Consider the following 23642-nt stretch of genomic DNA (forward strand, 5'->3'; position numbering starts at 1 on the left):
AAAACACTGTAACATGGCATTTTGGATGCAGATACAGCCGCAATTACACTCAGAATATAGGCAGAATATAAGCATGATGCATATCATTTTATTGCATTAATTGTGACTAAGACACATTTTTGCAGGAAAAAGCAAGCTTGGAGGTACAGAGTCCCATCATGGCATGGCGCAACTTGAAGGGCTGTTTAGCATGACTGCAGCAAGAATGCAAGAGGACACATCATATGTTGCTTTGGAGCAAGGAAACAGTGTCCAGGATAGCTAGCGGACATATTCTGCTGGTAATCTGGCCAAAGGGATTTCAATAAACCAGCTAAATTTGTTGACCCAATAATCCACATGAACTGCAGCAATAACACCAGGCCAGAAGAACCTTAACTGAGTTGGAGGTTTTGAAATTGCTTGCTGAGAGAGGGCCACTGGTCAGCAGGCCCTGATAAAGGGTTAGGAAACTCAGAATCAGCTGCTGCATGAGGAATTAGGCAAGATAAGGAAATATGAACGGGAGCGTGAGGTGGTGCATAGACTAACACTATCAGATGATATAGAAGCATTCCTATTTTACAGGAGAAGCCCAGAGGGCTTATGTGGATCTACTTGCTTCTCAGGCTGATTTCTATACAAACCTGAAAGCAGGTTTCCTCGCCAATTTTGGGATGATGGGACTTAGTAAAATTTTTGCGATTGGCGACTGACCACCTTCGAGAACGCCGGGACTGCCCAAATCAGGGTGATGGACTGTAGCATGGGTAAATCAGCCCAATGTGTTTTCAGTGTGCTGGCAGGCATTACCTTTCTGGAGGGAAACACCTTGTTCTGGATGGTCAAACAGACTGAAGGCCAGGAGGCCTGGGCTTTAATTGATACGGGTAGAGAACTGTCCCTTTTGTCGGCTAACCTGGTACCAAAGGGGGCTGATCAGGTATTACCCTCAGTGAGAGTGTGCATCCATGGAGTAACCTGTGTACAACTGTTGGTGGTGCTAAAGTGACGACCACTAAAAACTGGTGGCTGCGTGGCCAAAAGATCTACATACCTAGTTATCCTTGCCCAGGAAATTCCTCTGTTGCAGGAGATGATTACCACCTGGCTCAAAAGAGGAAGAAAACCGGCAGCTGAGGTCCCCATAAACACAAGTACAGTTACTCTGCCAAAGTCCTGTGAACATAAAACCCTCCCTGGCTGGTGAGCAGCAAGAGGGAAGTGATCTAATTGGTCACCCTTGGATAAAAATGTTTCCTTACAGGACTTTGCAAGGGATCAGAATGATGGGAATTAGGTACATGCATTTGAAAATGTTGTAATAATAAATGCAAAAACGGAAACTTGCATTACCACCTGACGGTACACTATATTTCATGGTAAAGAATGACTTGTTGTACCGGGCTGCTTATGTGCAAGGTAAAAAGAAAGACCAGTTACTGGTCCCTAGAAAGCATGAGCAGTTGGTACTCACATTTATGGGGTAGTCATTTAGGAGGGAACTCTCTAACATACTCAGTCAAGGTTCTTCTGGCCCGGTATTATTGCTGCAGTAAAAAAATATTACAAGGAATACCCAGGGGTGTGGATCATTGGGTCAACCCTAACTAGTTCGACAGTGACTAGGTCGATACCTGGAATAGGTAGACAGGGTCATGAGGTTGACATGGAAAAAGGACAACATGAGTTTTTGGAGTTTTTTTGGTGTCGTCTTCTTCGCAAAGTTACCGGGAACCCCAATTAGTTCACCGTGTCCACTCACATGGCTCAAGCTCGGGGTACCGCTGGGGCAAAAAAAATATTCGCCCTGGGCGCCACGAGGTCTAGAACCGGCCCTGGAGGAGATACTCCTGCGGAATACTAAGTCTAGCACCATCGCCCATGAGCTGGTAATGTTATTTACATGGTTGGGAATTCTAAATTGATGAGGAATCTGTTCTGCCTGTTGGAGGTTGACAGAATAATCACCTCAGTGTATCACCCACAAACAGATGGGCTGGTAGAATGATTTTACCAAACCCTTAAGCAGGCGGGCAGGGGTGGTCATTTCGAGTTGTTCGCTCGTTGCCGATTTTCGCAACGGAGCGATTAAGGCAAAAATGCGCATGCGCATGGTACGCAGTGCGCATGCGCTAAGTATTTTAGCACAAAACTTAGTAGATTTACTCACGTCCGAACGAAGAATTTTCATTGTTGAAGTGATCGGAGTGTGATTGACAGGAAGTGGGTGTTTCTGGGCGGAAACTGACCATTTTCTGGGAGTGTGCGGAAAAACGCAGGCGTGCCAGGATAAAACGCGGGAGTGTCTGGAGAAACGGGGGAGTGGCTGGCCGAACGCAGGGCGTGTTTGTGACGTCAAACCAGGAACGAAACAGGCTGAGCTGATCGCAGTGTAGGAGTAAGTCTTGAGCTACTCAGAAACTGCTAAGAATTATTTAATCGCAATTCTGCTACTCTTTCGTTCGCTATTTTGCTAAGCTAAGATACACTCCCAGAGGGCGGTGACCTAGCGTGTGCAATGCTGCTAAAAGTAGCTAGCGAGCGAACTCGGAATGAGGGCCAGTGTTCCAAGAGGAGTGTGATTGGGACTTGCTCCTACCCTACCTAAGTTTGCAGTATGGGAGGTACATCAGTCATCTACAGGGTTTAGCCCTTTTGAGTACCTTTATGGTATGGCAGAAAAGAGGGATTCTGTATCTCTTAAAGGAGGGCTGGGAACAGTAGCCGACTCAAGAGCTTAATATTGTTCAGTCTGTGTCTGAGTTATATGGTTGCCTAAGGCAAATTGAGCCACTAGTAAAAGAGCAAATGTACCAGGCACAATGACATCAGAAACATAATTACGATGCCACCGTGGTTAACCACTCATTTAAACCGGGAGACAAAGTATTGCTTTTAGTTCCCATCCCTGAAAGTAAATTGTATACCCGCTGGCTAGGTCCTTATGAGGTCATAGAGGCTGTGGGACAAGTTAATTATAAAGTACACCAAGAGGGTCGAAGGAAAGAAAAACAAATTTACCATGTTAATTTGTTAAAGCCCTGGAAAGGAAGTCAACCTTCTCTGCGGTCCCTTAAAACCCCGGACTGCCAGGTGCCTGGTAAAGCCGTGTTAAATCACAATCAAAAGGGGGAAGCTATAGACCTGGTAGCACAAAGCTAAAATATCTTTTCTGTCTTCCCGAGGAATCCCAAATAATATGGCATGATATTGTTACTCCCCCAGGAGTTGTGACTGAGCATAAACCATATCGCATTCCCAAAGCAAAAAAAAAAAGAGGTGGAAGAGATGCTGCGTCTAAGGTTCATAGAGGAGTCAAATAGTGAATGGAATAATCCCATTGTGTTGGCACCCAAGCCTTCGGCAGCCCTGAGGTTTTGCAATGACTTCAGGAAACGAAATAAAATCACAGTTTGATGCTTACCTTATGTCTCGCGTTGAAGAGCTAGTAGAAAATTTAGCAAAAAGACGATATTTGATTACTCTTGATTTTGATACCTTTACCTGACACTGCCAAGCTGAAAACAGCTTTTTCTACTCCAGAGGGATTGTTTCAAAATAAAGTGCTACCCTTTGGTTTGCATGGGGCCCCTGCAACTTTTCAGAGGGCTATGAACAAGTTGCAAGTTCACCTTTTGAAGGTATAGGCATTTCTGCAGCCCCTACAGGCGCATGGGTTTACGGCTAACCTGGATTAGTGAGTTATCAGAATGGAAAAAGCAAAATACTTGGGATATGTGGTAGGGGGAAGGTTAAACCACAACCCAATAATGCGGAGGCAGTAGCAACATTCCCTAAACCAGAACAAAAGTCCCAGCCTTATTTCCCGGACTGGTGAGCTATTATCGCAAGTTTATACGAGACTTTGCCACTAGAGCAGCTCCACTGACTGAATGTTTAAAGAAGCAGGTACCGGACAAAATAGTCTGTTCCCAGCTAGCGGAAACTGCTTAGCAAGACTTAACACAAGCCTTATATGAAGAATCGGTTTTGCATGTTCCAGATATTTGTAAACAGTTTATATTACAGACTGATGTGTCTGGGACTGGATTGGGTACAGTTCTTTACCAGGAGTTAAATGGTGTGGAAAAACCCATTTTGTACTTAAGCCAGAAATTGTTAACCAGGGAGCGCAAGTACTCAACTGTCGAACAGGATTGCTTGGCGATTAAGTGGGCAGTGGAGTCTCTAAGGTATAATTTACTGGGGAGAGAATTCCGGCTAGTTACAGACCATGCACCGCTACAGTGGATGCACACAAAGAGATGAATGCTCGTGTGACCCGCTATTTTTTGCCTTTACAGCCAATTAAATTTGAAGTGCAACACCACCCTGAGAAGCTCCACCTCAATGCAGACGCCCTCTCAAGAAAGTTTATGAACCCGATACAACAGCTAACCATGTGGTGAAGCTAGGAGAGGGTGGAGGAGAGGTTGAGGAGGAGCAGCTCTGAATAGGGATAGAGATGGGGTGCTGTTCTGGACGTCTGGTGGGATATGGTCTGGGTGAATAAGGGTATTCGCTAGGAATCCAGTAGCTTCACCAGTATGGTCAAAGCTAAGGGGGAGGGTGACAGAGACAGCATAAATTGGACATGGGTGTAAAACTGCAGGGTTGTGGCTGGAGAGAATCTAGACCAGTTATTTCTTGAGGCCAGTGTTGAGAAGTGGCTGATTGCAGGCACCTGTTGCATTGCTCCTGATTGTGGACAAGCTGTCCAGGTGATAGGCCATGGAGTTGTTACTGTTAGGGGTCCTGGACCTTAGGATCTATGAAGGATTGTATTTGCTGTATTTGAAGACTATTGAACATTGTTTGTATAGGAAGAGACAAGGAGTGCAGGAAGATCCGCAAAGTACAAGGAAAAGAAATGTAATGTGAAAAATTGTTAATCCCGGGAATAAGGGATGTAAGAGAAAACCGCATAGTACAGTATGTCACCATATACCTATGATAAATTTCCGTGGTGTATTTAAGTGTGACTGTTAGTGGTGCTCCAGAGTCCAAAACAGGTATATAACAGCGAAGGAGAAAAAGAGGTGACTCTGGTAGGAAGCACTCTCATTTAACAGAGATGTAGGCCATAATGGAAAACAATACAATTTTACGTTTATTGGTATACTTTAAAACCACAAAAACATTGTTTTTTTTCTATAGGCTTTTGTGGTTTTAAAGTACACCAATAAATGTTACATTTTTATTGTTTTCTGTTATGGCCTTCATCTCTGCTTAATAAGAGTGCCCCCTACCAGAGTCATTTTTTCGTTCTCCTTAGATACTGTAACATTGGCTGTAAATAACTAACCTGTCCTGTGAATCCTGCAATTGCCTGTAAACTGCCTGTGGTGAGAATAACATTTATCTTGGATTTTACTCCAGTCTATGTGATTCCTGTCCCAATACATACTGTATAGTCACTTTTGGCTTGAGAAGCCTGCACACTGCAGCGCTCAAGAGTCTGATTTTTTTCCTTTATTGCTCCTCTCCATGATGTCACATTGACATAATACATACCACAATTTCTTTCTAGGTGATTAAACTATACAACAGTGAAAATATAATCCAAATTAATCCTGTAGTTTGTGTGATGCCGGAATGAACAAACAGACAAACAAATATCAGATTTCTTTTTTCTTTGTTTCCATAGTTCATACACAGTTCCAAGGAGTACATTTCTCAAAAAATTCTGTGTACAGATACAATTACAACTTTATTATAAGTATATATTGACCTTAATATATAGTTGAACTTCTTGAACTATATCTGAGTAAAGTTTAGACACAGCAAAAGAAAACAGCCGCCCCCTATATAAACATATAAAGTCTTGGGAGAAATTGTGAAGGTAACATTTAGCATATAAAGATAAGAAGATACAAAAATAATATACTTTTTTATGTTAGAACTTGCCTTCTTGTCTTTGTCTGTCCCTGAGAATGTACTTGTTTGGAATGGTTAAGTAGCACCTTTGTAAACGTCTTCTCTCTCTGTTTGGACCCTCTGTTGGATCCAGCTGACAAGATGATGGGTATGATTCCGGATCATACCAAAGAGCCCTTAAAAATGAATACACATTTAGTTATTCCATTCAGTTTATTGCTTTTAAAATATCATACACTTGTTTACACACTGAATCACAGTTCTCACATATAATAATAATAATATTAATTATCCTTTATATAATGCCCACATAGTCGTCAGAAATGTATAATTAAGTACAAACAGTACATTTGAATACAAAACAGCAAAATTCTACGTGCATACAGTACAAGAGGAAAAAAGGTGAGCTAGCCCTGGATGCTAAAGATTGCAATCCCCAAAGTAGATTAAACAAGTTATACAAAAGGGCAAAAACAAAAGGCCACACTAGTGATTTTTGTGCGGCACATTAAATAAAACTGTAGTGAGAAATGGATGAGGTCTTAACGTTATAGACAGCGGGCCCTATTCTGAGTCAGCACGTAATGCTATTTGCAATTCGCTTTTGTTTCAGGTTGTGAATTTTTACATTCCACATATACTAGTTTATGCAATCTACATATTTTTCAGCCCCAAACATAATTTGTGACTGTTGTACGACTAAGGGACTAGACAGGGTGGAGAGTTTTAGTTAGTGGGTATGCAGTTGCAGTGAAACTACAGTAATGGCTCGATGTAGGCATGCAAATCACAGTGTCAGCCGAAAAAAACGCAAAATCAGCCCTCTGAAAGGATCAGAGTTGCGTGTGCTCCAACCCTGGCGCAAGTGTAAAGTTGACAGCGATAACTGTGCATACAAATGGTCAAACTAAGCTCATTTATGCAAAACCCCTAAAAATGATGCAGCAATGGGGGTCATTCCGAGTTGATCGCTCGCTAGCTACTTTTTGCAGCCGTGCAAACGCATAGTCGCTGCCCACTGGGGAGTGTATATTTGCTGTGCAAGGGTGTGATCGCATGTGCAGCCGAGCGGTACAAAAATAGTTTGTGCAGTTTCTGAGTAGCTCAGAACTTACTCAGCCCTTGTGATAACTTCAGCCTGTCTGGTCCCGGAATTGACGTCAGACACCTGCCCTGCAAACGCTTGGACACGCCTGCGTTTCTCCTACCACTCCCTGAAAACGGTCAGTTGACACCCATAAATGCCTTCTTCCTGTCAATGTTCTTGCGATCGGCTTTGCGAATGGATTCTTTGTTAAATCCATTGCACAGCAACGATCCCCTTTGTACCCATACGAAGCGCCTATGCATTGCGGTGCATATGCATGCGCAGTAGTGACCTGATCGCTGCGCTGCAAAAAATGGCAGCGTGCGATCAGGTCGGAATGACCATCAATATTTTTACACTGCAATACACACCCATTGTACACGAATGATAGGATTTTAAATACCTACCGGTAAATCCTTTTCTCGTAATCCATAAGGGATATTGGCGACAGAGTAGTACAATGTGGTATAGACGGGTCCAAAGGAGCCAGTGCACTTTAAATTTCTTCAATTGGGTGTGCTGGCTCCTCCCCTCTATGCCTCCTCCTACAGCTCAGTTATAGGTAAAACAGTGCCCGAAGGAGAATGACATACTTGAGAGAAGGAACATAAGAATATGTGTGGTGAGATTTTCACACCAGCACACCAACATAAAACTTAGCTAGCAACATTAACAGCAACAGCTGAACAGGAACACAACAGAGAACCTGCAGAAAGTCACCGCACAGACGCGGGCGCCCAATATCCCTTATGGTCTACAAGAACAGGATTTACTGGTATTTAAAATCCTATTTTCTCTAGCATCCATAAGGGATATTGGGGACAGATTAATACGATAGGAATGTCCCAAAGCTTCCAGAATGGGCGGGAACGTGCGGAGACATCTGCAGCACCGCCTTTCCAAACTGGGTATCCTCTTTGGCCAGGGAATCAAACTTGTAGAACTTCAACTAGGTAGCAGCTCGACATAGTTGTAGGGCCGAGACTCCATGGGCAGCCGCCCAGCAAGAGCCCACCGATCTTGTAGAGTGGGCCTTCAGAGACTGTGGAACAGGTAAGGCTGCCAACGCATAGGCCTGTTGGATAGTAAGCCTAAACCAACGAGCAATGAACTGCTTAGAAGCTGGGCAACTCTTTTTCTGCGCTTCATAGAGCACGAACAAGGAGTCCGTCTTTCTGATCCGAGCCATCCTCTTGACATAGATATTCAAGGCTCACACAGCATCCAATGCCTTCAGAGGAGCAGAAGTGTCAGAACTGGATGAAATCACAATAGGTTGATTCAGGTGAAATGCAGAGACCACCTTTGGCAGGAACTGCTGTCTAGTCCTGAGCTCCGCTCTGTTCTCATAAAAGACTAAGGGGGTCATTCCGAGTTGATCGATAGCTGCCGTTGTTCGCAGCGATCAGGCTAAAAATCGGCATTTCTGCGCAGTGCGCATGCACGACGTACTTTCACAAAATCTATGCAGTTTCACACAAGGCCGAGCGACTCTTTTCAGTCGCTCTGTTGATCGGTGAGTGATTGACAGGAATGGGGCGTTTCTGGGAGGTAACTGACCGTTTTTCCGGGAGTGTGCTAAAAAACCGCAGGCGTGTCAGATAAAAACGCAGGCGTGCCTGGGGAAACGGGGGAGTGGCTGGCCGGAGGCAGGGCATGTTTGTGACATCAAAACAGAAACTAAATAGACTGAAGTGATCGCAAAGTAGGAGTAGGTCTGCAGCTACTCTGAAACTGCTTGAAAAAATTTCAGCACTGTTCTGATAACCTTTCGTTTGCACTTCTGCTAAGCTAAGATACACGCCCAGAGGGCGGCGGCTTAGCGTTTGCACGGCTGCTAAAAGCAGCTAGCGAGCGATCAACTCGGAATGAGGGCCTAAATACGGACTTTTGCGCGACAAGGCCTTCAATTCTGAGACACGCTTAGCAGAAACCAGGGCCAGTAACATCACCATTTTCCCCTTGAGACACTTATCTTCTACGGTCGTCAGAGGTTCAAACCAGAAGAACTGTATAAAGAGTAAACACAGAACACAATAGTACTAAAAGTACTCATACAGCGCTAAAAATGAATGAATCTATGCAGACAGGTGGAAAGGATCAATCAACAATTTAATGAATAAAAATAGGTATCATAGTACCTGAAGTGACAATTAATAGGCACTAACGCACATAGAGAACAATTAAAAAGCCATGGCTCGTTTAAAAAGCCAAATGGAATCAGCAACAGGACAAGAATTTTTCTAATATCCAGTGGTTGGTGGACCTCAGTTTTCCTTTAACCATGAAAGGTGTACGTCTCTCCACAAATAATTACCAATCCTGGACCTTTGATAAAGCTGCCCCCTGAAGACAGCGAAACGCGTAAGAACCTACTTGCTGGACACTGGGACATACATTATCCAGGATCATTTGGATGATCCCCCACTACTATCCTACTGCTAATGGAGGACTAACCCATTCCCTTTACTGATGTGCTGAGATCTTCATTTGTTGAGCTATCGCCAGGGAAGTGTGCATTTGTACCTCCAGGATTGGTAATTATTTGTGGAGAGACGTACACCTTTCATGGTTAAAGGAAAACTGAGGTCCACCAACCACTGGATATTAGAAAAATTCTTGTCCTGTTGCTGATTCCATTTGGCTTTTTAAACGAGTCATGGCTTTTTAATTGTTCTCTATGTGCATTAGTGCCTATTAATTGTCACTTCAGGTACTATGATACCTATTTTTATTCATTAAATTGTTGATTGATCCTTTCCACCTGTCTGCATAGATTCATTAATTTTTTGCGCTGTATGAGTACTTTTAGTACTATTGTGTTCTGTGTTTAGTTTGGAGTGACTGTCCAAGGTTATACAGCTGCTCAGGAGAACCAGCCCTGTCAAGCTCGTGGTATACCCACTCTTTTGAGTGAGGAGAGGTTTACTTGGTTATTGTATAAAGAGTAACACTACATCCAGATCTCAAGGGGCCATAGGCGGCACGAACGGAGGTGTTATGTGAAGCACCCCTTGCAAGAAGGTCTGAACTTTCGGCAAGAAAGCCAACTTCTTCTGGAAGAAGATGGAAAGAGCTGAAATCTGGACCTTAATGGTTCCCAGAAGTAAGCCTTTATCCACACCAGCCTGCAGGAACCTTCCCAAGTTGAATTCTGCAGAGGGATATGTGCGTTCCTCGCACCAAGAGATATATCTCCGCCAGATATGATGATAGTGTTTTGACGTCACAGGTTTTCTGGCTTGCACCATAGTGGCAATGACCTTTTTGGAAAGACCTTTGTGAGCTAGGATGTTCCGCTCAACTTCCATGTCGTCATATGAAGCCGCCGTAAGTCCTGGTAGACGAACGGTCCTTGTTGAAGAAGATCCCTTCTTAGTGGTAGAGGCCAAGGGTCCTCTACGGACATGTCCAGAAGAGCCGCGTACCACGCTCTTCGGGGCCAATCCGTGTCAATCAAGATTGCTTCCACTCTTAGATGTCTGATCCGCTTGAGCACCCTTGGGATCAGCGGAATCGGAGGAAACAGATAGACGAGCTGGAAAGGACAAGGCAATGTCAGCACATCCACGGCGCTCGCCTGAGGGTCCCTGGTTTGTGAGCAATAGCAGCTAAGCTTCTTGTTAAGACGAGAGGCTATCATGTCGATCTGTGGGCATCCCCACCTGTCGATCTGTTGAAACACCTGAGGGTGTAGTCCACACTCCCCCGGATGGAGGTCGTGGCGACTTAGGAAGTCCGCTTCCCAGTTGTCCACTCCCGGAATGAAGATTGCAGACAGTGCTCTTACATTTCTTTCTGCCCAGAGGAGTATTCTGGACACTTCTCGCATGCAGGCCCTGCTTTTTGTCCCTCCTTGTCGATTGATGTACGCCTCCGCCGTGGCATTGTCCGCCTGCACCTGGATCGCCTGATCCCAGAGTAGAGGTGATGCCTAAATCAGAGCATTGTAGATAGCCTGAAGTTCCAGAATGTTGATCAGAAGTAGGGCCCCTTGGGCAGACCACCTGCCCTGGAACTGCGCCCCTTGGATGACAGCTCCCCATCCTCTCAGACTCGCATCCGTTGTGAGGAGGATCCAATTCTGAATCCCAAAGCGTCGACCTTCCAGCAGGTTGGAGGACTGTAGCCACCACAGGAGAGAAATTCTAACCTGAGGTGACAGCCGAATTATCCGGTGCATCTGAAGATGGGAACCGAACCACTTGTTCATGATGTCCAATTGGAATGGTCTGGCATGAAACCTTCCGAATTGAATCGCCTCGTACAAGGCCACCATCTTTCCCAACAATTTTATGCAAAGATGTATGGAGACTTGAGTAGGTTGGAGATCATGCAAACCATTTCTTGAAGTGTTCTCACTTTTTCCTCTGGGAGGAACACTTTCTGTGCTACAGTAACCAGTAGCATCCCCAGAAACAGGAGCTGCTGAGACGGTTCCAGGTGGGACTTCTGCAGATTGAGGATCCACCCGTGGTGAGACAAAAGTTGGATTTTGCGATCTATGTGGAGCAATAGAAGCTCTCTGGTACTCGCTTTCATCAGGAGATCGTCCAGGTATAGAATTACATTGACCCTCTGGACCCTGAGTTGAAACATAATTTCCACCATCACCTTTGTGAACACCCTCGGAGCTGTAGGCAGGCCGATGGGTAACGCCTGAAACTGGTAGTGATCGTTCAGTAGGGCAAACCTCAGATAGGCATGATGAGGAGGCCAAATTGGGATATGTAGGTAAGTGTCCTTGATATCCAGGGACACCAGGAATTCCTGTTGTTCCATGCCTGCGATCACGGCTCTCAAAGATTCCATCTTGAATTTGAAAACCTTCAGGTAAGGATTAAAGGACTTCAGATTCAGAATGGGTCTCACAGACCCGTCTGGTTTTGGTACTACGAACAGACTGGAGTAGTAACCCAGTCCTTGCTTTAGTAGGGGCACTGGAACAATAACCTGGGACTGGACCAACTTGTTTATGGCCAGTAGTAGCATACCACACATTTTCCAAAGCTGGTAAGCTTGATTTGAAAAATCGTTGGGGAGGAGAACTGTCGAACTCCAGCTTGTAACCGTGAGAGATAAGGTCCCTTACCCAAGCATCTTGGCAGGAACTGTCCAAGATGTGGCTGTAGTGACGTAACAGAGCTCCCACCACGAGATTCCCTCGGGATGGGAGGGCACCGTCATGCCGAAGACCTTGCGGCAGTAGAACTGGTGTCCTGGTCCTGGGATCCGGCAATGGCTGGTTTCTTCGGTTTTCCTCTGGAGCTTCTAGCTGCGTTGGAGGCCCCTCTAGCTCCAGATCGAAATCTGGAGGACCAAAAAAGGACTGAGTAGACGGTCCCGGGTAGGTACGCCTAGCAGGTGGAGCCCCCGAAGGGAGAAACGTGGATTTCCCAGCAGTAACTTTGGAAATACATGCGTCCAATTCACCTCCAAAGAGCCATTCACCTGTGAAGGGACGAGGGTTCACATTACGTCTGGCGTCAGCATCAGCAATCCATTGACGCACTCATATGGCTCTGTGCTCAGACACAGCCATAGCAGTGGTCCTAGCATTAATGTTTCCAATCTCTTTAAGGGAGTCACAGAAGACTCTTGCCGTGTCCTGAATGTGATTCAGGAAAGTAACAGTATTAACTAAGGTCATATCACGCAAGACCTTACTTAATTTGATTAGCCCAGGAATGAATTGCATGTGTCATCCAGCAACCTGCAATGACCGGCCTATGAGCAACACCTGCACTGGGTCCTTTACTGTAAAGGAGCCTGGAGCAGGGAGTACCGCCTTTTTAGAAAGGCGAGAGACTGAGACTTCTACTGCTGAAGACACTTCACAGAATTTTCTGCCTTCAGGGTCAAAGGGGAATGTATGCAAAAACCGCTTTGACACCTGATATTTTTTATCTGGATTCTTCCAGGCTATTTTAAATAAGTCATCCAATTCCTTGGAATCAGGAAATGTGACTGTCAATTTGTCTTGTGGGAGGAAAAATGACTGCTGAGTATTAGCATCTTCCAGGGGGAGCTTTTAACACATCCCTAATAGCCAATATGAGGGGTTCATTACCCTGGGTAGGGGTGGAATCCACATCATCAGTATCTAAGAGGAGTGCAGATAGAGCACGTTTTTGTGCACCTGAAGCAGACGGGGGGGACTTTTAGCAGTTAGGCTAGCCACTGCTTGTTGCAGTTCCTGAGTTCCTTGCAGTGAGTTGAGATGACATATCAGACATCATAGTTTTGATAGTCCCCAACCAGGAGGGCTCTGGAGTCTCCCCCACACTGATATCAGCATTCTGAAATGACCGACTACATTGTTCACGATACTGAGCCAGATGAAATAGGAGAGAATCTAGCATTACATACACTGCATAACTTCTGTTTTACCATTGTGAGGCAGAAAAAACAGGAATAATACACACACAACACAGCCTTATATATATTACAAGCCTGCCTATTGCATGGTGAGGCTGTCAGCGTTTTTTGTGTAAACAACAGTGAGACTAATATGAAAAATTCCTCAGAGGGATGTTACTTGTGCACAAATATAGCGGCTCTCCCCTTCTACACCCGGTGCCAGCGATCCAGGGACCAATATGCAGGAGCGGTTGAGGCTGCTGCTGCTATGATAAGGAAGGCGCCAAAATGCAGCTGAGCCCGCTCTTGTGTAGATCCGCCCCCCGCCATGGCGCCGGAGCTACCGTTGAATATTTATACTGGCCATGTCTCCCAACGTATGTAGCCTCACATAAATGCTTGGTACAACTGATATTAGCCAGTCTCACGCAGGAACTACAGCGGGTCCCCCCCAGGAGGGACCCGTACACCTCACCTGCGCTTCAGCCGCACATTAAACCGGGGGACCCCCCTAGCGAGGCCCCCGGTTGCTACTCACCACCGATGATCACCTTCAGGCAGCGTTAGGGTGTGCGGCATGCTGTGGCTGCGACTGCCAAGGCGCCATGTCCCGCTGAACAAACAGCCCCTCAGGACGGTGGTCCTGCGGCGGGGAAGCAGCTCTGCACCTCAAGAGGCCAGTGACTGTCCCCCCCCCTAACTCCCACGGTGCAGGTATGCTGTTGCCCAAACAGCATACCGAAATAAATAAAAGTTTAAAAGAAATTGAAGAAAAAACTCGAGCGTGCAGTGTGCGTCCTCTCCTGAAGGCACTTTTTTCTAAACTGAGCTGTAGGAGGAGGCATAGAGGGGAGGAGCCAGCACACCCAGTTGAAGAAATTTAAAGTGCACTAGCTCCTTTGGACCTGTCTATACCCCATAGTACTAATCTGTCCCCAATATCCCTTATGGATGCTAGAGAAAGACAGTGCTTCATACTCGATAGTGGATGGAGACACCTGCATTTATAGTCAAAAGTGTTTTACTATTCTTATGTGACAAGATCCCTTCCTTTTGCACCCTTATCTGCTGTATTCAGCTGTTAACAGTAATACTATTGCATGGTGCACTGTTTTTGTTTTTTATTATACACTTTTGTGAATGTACGCAGAAATCATGCGTCCAATGGCAATCCAGTATCATCTCAACCAGGTACAAGGGGAGGGAGCTGGATGAATTACAGCTTGGTATCTGCACATTTGACTGAACCTGAATTAGCCACATAGATGCAAATGGATTTGCGATTGCATTTTACAAATCCAAATGTGACTGACTTTGAATAAGTCCCAGGAGTTTAGGTATCTGTCACTCAGAGACGCTACAAGATAATGGGACTTGCCTACCTTTCTTAAGCACCTTGCCCTACAGAAAATAACACAATGTGGTTACAAGTTCAACAATCCTTTAGGGGGGAGAAGTATCAAAGGATGATTAGAATCAAGTGCAAGCCAAAAACTGGAGCTCCATAATGACACTGACTTTTGAAGCAGAGATACAGTAATATGCCTGTATTTATTATCCCCTCACACTGACTTTTGAAGCAGAGATAATATACCTGTATTTATTATTCCCTCACACTGACTTCTGAAGCAGACATAATACGCCTTTATTTATTAACCCCTCACACTGCAAACTCAATCCTCCTTTTTTAAAGCAAGTAACATAGTAACAGTTTCTGAGGATGAAAAAAAGACAATTTGTCCATCGAGTTCAACCTATTTGTGGTCTCCTACGCTGTATTATATTTAGGACTTTATATATAGTGCATGACTACGCACCATAACCCTGTATAGACTTTTCCATTAGGAATTTATCTAGCCCATTCTTAAAAGTGTTGACCGAGTCTGCCATTACTACTCTCTCAGGCAGGGAATTCCAAACACGTATTGTCCTTACTGTGAAAAAACCTTTTTGCCCCTGTGTGTGAAATCTCCTCTCCTCTAACCTAAGGGGGTGTCCACAAGTCCTCTGTGTTGATCTTACCAAAAAAAGAGCCCTACAAGCTCTGTGTATTGTCCCCTTATATATTTGTAAATGTTGATCATGTCCCCTCTGTCTCCTCTTTTCCAGTGTGAACATGCCTAGCCTTGCAAGCCTTTCCTCGAATTCAAGCATCTCCATCCCCTTAATTAGTTTGGTCGTCCGCCTCTGAACCTTTTCTAGTTCCAAGATATCTTTTTTGTGGTATGGTGCCCAAAATTGTGCACAATATTCAAGATGTGGCCTCACTAGTGATTTATACGATGGGAGTATAACCCACTCATCCCTTGCATCAATTACCCGCTTTACGCATGGTAATACCTTGTTAGCCTTCTTTGCTGCAATCCTACTTTGGATACTGCTGCTTAGTTATCCAGGTGAACACCCAAGTCTTTTTCCCGTACAGAATACCCTAATTTTACCCTACTTAGTATGTAGGTGTTATTTTTGTTCCTGCTACCAAAGTGCATTACCTTACACTTGTCTGTATTGAAGCTCATTCTCCATTTTGCTGCCCATGCTACCAGTTTAACTAATTCATTCTGAAGAGACTCCGCATCTCCCTCCGTATTTATAACCTTACACAATTTGGTATTGTCTGCAAAAATTTACACCATGCTCTCTAGATCTACTGCTAGATCATTAATGTTGAACAATAGTGGTCCAAGTACAGACCCTTGTGGCACATCACTTAGTACTTTAGTTCAATTTGAAAAAATTCCATTTACCACAATGCGCTGCTCCCTATTATCTAACCAATTTCTGACCCAAGTGCATATTGTGTTCCCTAACCCTAGTTCTTGTAACTTATAAATAAGTCTCATGTGCAGTACTGTGTCGAAAGCTTTAGCAAAGTCTAGAAAGATTACATCCACTTCCTTACCCTGATCAAGGTTCACACTGTTTCATAAAATCCTAGTAAGTTTGTTTGACATGATCTATCCTTCACAAATCCATGTTGCTTCCTATTAATAACCTTATTGGCTTCAAGGAACTTCTGTATACTATCCCTTAGAATACCTTCCAGTACTTTCCCCACTATAGATGTAAAACTAACTGGTCTATAGTTACCCGGTTCAGCTTTACTTCCCTTTTTTTCAATATCGGTACTACTTCCGCTATACGCCAGTCTTTGTGAACCATGCCTGATGTAAGTGAGTCATTGAAGATAAAAAATAGCAGTCTTGCTAGTTCAGAGTGTAGCTCCATGAGAACCCTTAGGTGAATTCCGTCGGGACCAGACGGAATTCAAGTGACTTATTAATCTCAATTTTTTTTAATCGGTCACAGACTACCCCCTCACTTAAGTAAGCACTTAAGGGGGGTACACACGGAGAGATCCGTGTTTAAAATCTAAGCAATCTGACTAGATTGCTTAGATTTTAAGCAGGGATCTGCCGTGTGTATGCCCCCCAGCGATAGCGAAGCACGTCCCCGTGGTGGGTCGCTCACTTCAGCGCTGTGTGAAGTGAGTGGCCCCCCGTCGTCGCCCCTCCTCTCGCCCCTCCTCGCTCAGCACATCGCGCTGTGCTGAGCGGTGGGAGAGATGTGTGCTGTGCGGTCTGTGTTAAGATCGCTCAGCACACATCTCTCCCGTCAGTACCCCCCTTTAGCAGTGGGACATTATCTTTGTTGATATTGTGTGTTAATCCCTGCATCTGGTCCTCTTGTAAATACCATTGAGAAAAACTCATTTAATTTATCTGCTATGTCATTATCGTTTTTGATTAAGACTCCCAGCTTGTCCTTTAAAGGGCCTATACTCTCCTCCTTTAATCTTTTGCTGTTGATATAAGTACTCTCCATTGAGACCAGGGTGAAGTTGTCAGCCCATTGGCTAAAACGATGTTTATTGACAAACACTGATCCTGCATAACCAGACTGCCGTGCAGACACAAACATAGCAGCCATTAGCCAGAGAGTGAATATACAGGTATGAAGAAGCTTTTCACAGGGTCTTTTATGCACCTTTTATTAGAAACATAAAATTATGTAAAATCACTAAAATGTAGTAATTAAGGACTGACCCGTCATGAGTCAGTTGCTGAACAAGTTCTTGCCAATGTCTGCTTGCACTTAAATCTACTTTGTACATACTGCGAATATGTTGTATAATATTCTTTCTTTCCATTCCCTGAGACAAAGACACACTTTGCGTTACATCACCAGCAATTTTGGAAATATCCTTTAATTTTGATTCCAGGCGCTGAAAAAGTCTGCCAAAACATTAAAAAGAATATATGGTGTCAAATGGTTTAAATCCATCCACTTCCTCATAAGGGATTTATTTGTTAAATCCCACCAAAATCAGATGCAAATAAGTAATCACTGTAAAGTTAATGCTTAAAATGTACTTCTCTAAAACCATACAGCCCAATTTAATATATATATTGAAGCTACAGTCCCCTGAGAAAATGAATAATGATTTTCTTACATCTACAGATGTGGCCTCATACACCTAGCTTCAATACTCCATGCAGCTTAAGATGCCTAGCGCAAGGGAGCCGCCAGGTCCGAACGATTCAGCTTGTACCAAGCGTCTTTTTTGCATCTTTTATGCCTGAAATTAAGTCTTTGTCGCAAACCGATGTGGCAAGCCCCTTCGTGACTGCACTGATAAATTTGACATGCAACACATCTTTGTGTATCTGAATCTGCATACGAAGCACAACAGAACTTGTATTGGAACTATGTTTTTTGCCTTTTTGCTCAGATTAGTGAACCGCAAACAGAAGCTGCATTAAATGACATTATTCAAGGTGCCCCTGCACTGTACTTTTGTATGTGAAGCACAATGGACCTTGGCATGAAATAAAGCCTTGGCTGCTGCATTCATATACAGATTCAGGCTCAGACCCACACAATTATACACGTGTTGCATATTAAATTAATCAGTGCAGTCTAATGAAGCGGCTTGCAAGACACATTTTTGGAAGTAAAAGTCCCAAAAAAGATGCCGTAAGCGGAGTAGCACGGAATCTGCCACACAGTGTAAGGTGGTTTGGCGCAATTGCAGCAATATGTATTAGGACACAGCTGTATAACACAAGAAGTGAAAACAGTTTCAAAGAAACAAAAGAACACAATAAAATGTCTCAAATAATGAGTCCTACTTTTGCTGATTATTCAGGATAGTCTTTTTCCAAGCAGCTTTGTTCGTATTCTCTTCATTCTCATATTTTTTCTGTTCCTAGAATGTTTGATTACGTTAGACCTAGGTTTCCAAAACGGTTGTGCCTTAAAGCATCTATTTTACCAAATGTTCTAATTACTTAAAGCATGCAAATCTCATAGTATTTACATATGGATTAAATGCAGGATGTTAAGTGGTAATATCGTATTGCCATTTTCTTATCAATATTCATTAAAAGCAAATATCATTAAAAGAAGACATAATTTCCTCAAAATTATTTTATACTATAGCAACGTTACCTAGCTGACTTTTACTTTTTTTTTTAAAAACAACTTTTAACATAGTGTTAAACGATAATGGGTTTTTTAATGCACGTTCGATTAACACAGTTCAAAGTTCAAGAAAATTAAAGTTGTATTATCTCTTCACAAATATGGAGACATTGTGATAATGGAGTGTGATCAGCAATTAATATTTAATATTTGCATTATGATGTTATTTGAGGTGACACTTTCAGCAGGTCTACAATGACAGTGTTGATTAATCATATCAATATGGTTAATATGACACTTAATATGTCGACACTACATGTATACGTGATCAACATGTCGACAACTGAAATGTAAGGATAAATTTGGGTGTCAACATTTTGAACATGTCTACTTACGAGGTGTGACTATTAAATAACGACACATGCTATAATTTATGTTTAATTATATTAAGAACATTTTAATTCTGTTCCCTTTCTTTGAACTCCTCTTCTGCATCCACACACTGCTGCATTCTTATATTCCATTGGTCAAAGCCATGCTGTAGCTCATTATCTGTCAGCAGACTCCACAGCTCCTTAGTAACTGATGCACAACTGGTTCCCTTGACTACAGCTTTGACTTTAAGGAAAATAAGTTACACGGTGCTAGGTGTGGAGAGTATGGAGGGTGTTCTAGCACTGCAATCTGTTTCGGCCAAAAAACTGCTTCACAGAGAGAGCTGTGTGGGCTGGCGCATTGTCCTGATGGAGGATGTAACCATTTTTCCACAACTCTGGCCGCTTTCTTCTGATTCTTTCCCACAAAATATTCGCAGTAATGTCAATTCACTGTTGCGCTTTCTGGTGCCCAGTCTACCAAAAAAACACCCTTGATATCAAACAAACCAATTAACATGGCTTTGAATTTGTCTTATGCTTTGATGTGTTTTCTTCATTATTGGTAATGATGGTGTTTTCCAGTGCATGGGCAGGTGTTTTGTTCCAGGATCGTACTGTAAGATCTAATTTTCATCACAGGTAATACATTTATCTAAAAAATGCAAATCTGCTTAAATTTGTTCCAAAATGTCTGTACAAATTCACTTTAGATATTCTTTCTATTCGGCAGTGAGAAGTCTTGGTACCATCTTAGCGCAAATTGTTGTCATTTAATGATCTTGATGCAAAACTTGCCTAACAGTTTCTTTGTCAATGTTTACCATTTCTGCTATCATTCGGATGGTCAATTCAAACAATTTTCAATTTCCCCCCCCACATTTTCATTTGTTTTTGATGTACATGGGATGTTCATCATCTTCAGCATCCTCACCGACACTAAATCTTAGACAAGCAATCTGCCCCATAAGCCTTGGTTAGAATACGGAAAGATTTGGAGGACACTTTGTTCAATTTAACTAAAAATTTCAAGTTCAAACGCTGCTCTACTTTTGGAATAAGCATTTTTTTACGATGCATGGAAAAACACAACTTGTTTGAATGCTGTGCGACAGCAAACTATCTATGCAAGAGGGGTGAAACTTGCAAAACCGTGTTGGGATAGTCTAAGGTCAATGTTCCCCTTTTCACTTTTAACTCACGCAGTACAGTCTCTGTATTTAATAGCCACACCTCGTATTATCAAAGTCAACATGCTTAAAATCTACATTATAAAGATGTCGACAAGTAATCTGTTGATATGGAGTACCTATCAACATTACATAGCTTAAAAAAGAACTGTCGACATTCAAAATTTAGACAAAGCATACTGAATCCATTTAACATCATTATAAATGTTTTTTTCATTGGTCCCTTTTGCTACTTATATGTCTCTCTATAATGTAATCAAGGGCTCCCCAAAAAATATTGAACTAGAATTAATAAACCTTGTTTATTTTTACATGTACTGGAGTGCCATTTAAAATACGTTCTGTAATAAACATATACATGCATACTAATTTGTAGCATACAGAATCATCAACACATTTGCAAACACAAAACAGAAAAAAAATAAAAAATCAAGCAACCATACCTCTTTGGTGGCTTTAACTAGGTCTAACTTCAACGGGACATTTGGAGGGATACATTTGTAACCAGACTGCTTTAATGCCCCCATAAGCAAAGCTCCCATGGCCTGGTCTTCTTTGGTTAAATTTTCTTTGTGATCATGCATTAGTTCAAACAAATACAGAGCCAACTTGGGTCCATGCTAAAATAGTAAAAATAATTATATTACTATAGCAGTGATTCCTCCCAACTTCTTCCAGTGATCACAATGTGTTACATAATCCCTTCCCCCAGTGTCTTTGTTTCCATCCCCATCTTATTTCATATGAAATGTGTTTTCTTGTAATTGTATGTAATTTTTCTTGTAATTTCTTATATGCATTTTCTTGTAATTCTCTTTTTAATATTCTTTAAAAAAAAAAATGTATACAATACATCCAAAAAATATAATGTAAATATACGTATATACTGTACACTTTAGGGACTGCAACTTCTACTGTATAAGAATCAGTTAATTTTTTCAGGAATTATTACCAGTATGCTCTAAATAAAAGAACCCCCTCCCCCCCCCCCCCCCCCAGAAAACAAACAAATGAGTTCAGAAAAAATCACCCCATTTACTAAAATTCCAGGCAGAAATAAGCTGCCATTAAAAGGACAAATAGTGCACCAAAAATTCTAAAGTGTGTAAAAACTTTGCAGCCTCTTACAAAAAGAAATCTGAAATATACTGTAAGTGATTTGCTAGGACTCCTGGCATCATGTCATACTGTATACGTTTCCCAAAATACAATGGGCAATGGGGATTCGCGCTATGCAATAGCAGGAACGTTTTCTGCGCCTAGGCAAAACATTCGTCAGTAGCGGAAAAACGTGCATCGGCAAATCCACGTTTTCACACATGCGCTGGCGAAAACACAGGTCGTTTTTGCCGATTTTGAGGCACGTTTGCCAATGCCTTATCAATAAAAAATTAAAAAAAAGTGAAAAAGCATTGGCGAAAATGCCATAAAAAATAAGAATTTACTTACCGATAATTCTATTTCTCATAGTCCGTAGTGGATGCTGGGGACTCCGAAAGGACCATGGGGAATAGCGGCTCCACAGGAGACTGGCACATCTAAAGAAAGCTTTAGGACTATCTGGTGTGCACTGGCTCCTCCCCCTATGACCCTCCTCCAAGCCTCAGTTAGGATACTGTGCCCGGACGAGCGTACACAATAAGGAAGGATTTTGAATCCCGGGTAAGACTCATACCAGCCACACCAATCACACCGTATAACCTGTGATCTGAACCCAGTTAACAGCATGATAACAGAGGAGCCTCTGAAAGATGGCTCACAACAATAATAACCCGATTTTTGTAACAATAACTATGTACAAGTATTGCAGACAATCCGCACTTGGGATGGGCGCCCAGCATCCACTACGGACTATGAGAAATAGAATTATCGGTAAGTAAATTCTTATTTTCTCTAACGTCTTAAGTGGATGCTGGGGACTCCGTAAGGACCATGGGGATTATACCGAAGCTCCCAAACGGTCGGGAGAGTGCGGATGACTCTGCAGCACCAAATGAGAGAACTCCAGGTCCTCCTCAGCCAGGATATCAATTTTGTAGAATTTTACAAACGTATTTGCTCCTGACCAAGTAGCTGCTCGGCAAAGTTGTAAAGCCGAGACCCCTCAGGCAGCCGCCCAAGATGAGCCCACCTTCCTTGTGGAGTGGGCATTTACAGATTTTTGGCTGTGGCAGGCCTGCCACAGAATGTGCAAGCTGAATTGTACTACAAATCCAACGAGCAATAGTCTGCTTAGAAGCAGGAGCACCCAGCTTGTTGGGTGCATACAGGATAAACAGCGAGTCAGATTTCCTGACTCCAGCCGTCCTGGAAACATATATTTTCAGGGCACTGACAACGTCTAGCAACTTGGAGGCCTCCAAGTTCCTAGTAGCCGCAGGCACCACCAATAGGTTGGTTCAGGTGAAACGCTGAAACCACCTTGGGGAGAAACTGAGGACGAGTCCTCAATTCCGCCCTGTCCGAATGGAAAATCAGATAAGGGCTTTTTCAGGATAAAGCCGCCAATTCTGACACGCGCCTGGCCCAGGCCAGGGCCAACAGCATGACCACTTTTCATGTGAGATATTTTAACTCCACAGATTTAAGTGGTTCAAACCAATGTGACTTTTGGAACCCAAAACTACATTGAGATCCCAAAGTGCCACTGGAGGCACAAAAGGAGGCTCTATATGCAGTACCCCTTTTACAAACGTCTGAACTTCAGGGACTGAAGCTAGTTCTTTTTGGAAGAAAATTGACAGGGCCGAAATTTGAACCTTAATGGACCCCAATTTCAGGCCCATAGACACTCCTGTTTGCAGGAAATGTAGGAATCGACCCAGTTGAATTTCCTCCGTCGGGCCTTACTGGCCTCGCACCACGCAACATATTTTCGCCAATTGCGGTGATCATGTTTTTTCGGTTACATCCTTCCTGGCTTTGATCAGGATAGGGATGACTTCATCCGGAATGCCTTTTTTCCTTCAGGATCCGGCGTTCAACCGCCATGCCGTCAAACGCAGCCGCGGTAAGTCTTGGAACAGACAGGGTCCTTGCTGGAGCAGGTCCCTTCTTAGAGGTAGAGGCCACGGATCCTCCGTGAGCATCTCTTGAAGTTCCGGTTACCAAGTCCTTCTTGGCCAATCCGGAACCACGAATATAGAGCTTACTCCTCTCCATCTTATCAATCTCAGTACCTTGGGTATGAGAGGCAGAGGAGGGAACACATACCCTGACTGGTACACCCACGGTGTTACCAGAGCGTCTACAGCTTATTGCCTGAGGGTCCCTGGACCTGGCGCAATACCTGTCGAGTTTTTAATCATGTGGAAGACTTCTGGGTGAAGTCCCCACTCTCCCGGGTGG

The 23642-nt window shown here is 43.4% G+C and overlaps 1 protein-coding gene across 3 annotated transcripts in view; it reads right to left on the reverse strand.

Annotated features, from left to right (window-relative positions):
- LYST (lysosomal trafficking regulator) overlaps positions 1–23642 on the reverse strand; it is an 864675-nt gene that overhangs the window by 241541 nt on the left and 599492 nt on the right. For all 3 annotated transcript variants that reach the window (XM_063917604.1, XM_063917602.1, XM_063917605.1), the window contains exons 31-34: positions 20738–20914; positions 18439–18515; positions 17353–17541; positions 5890–6035 (exon numbers count right to left, since the gene is read on the reverse strand). In XM_063917604.1, coding sequence (XP_063773674.1) covers positions 5890–6035; positions 17353–17541; positions 18439–18515; positions 20738–20914 — 589 coding nt within the window. The remainder of the gene's footprint in view (positions 1–5889; positions 6036–17352; positions 17542–18438; positions 18516–20737; positions 20915–23642) is intronic.

This window comes from Pseudophryne corroboree, chromosome 4 (genome assembly GCF_028390025.1).
Source record: "Pseudophryne corroboree isolate aPseCor3 chromosome 4, aPseCor3.hap2, whole genome shotgun sequence".
NCBI lineage: Eukaryota > Metazoa > Chordata > Amphibia > Anura > Myobatrachidae > Pseudophryne > Pseudophryne corroboree.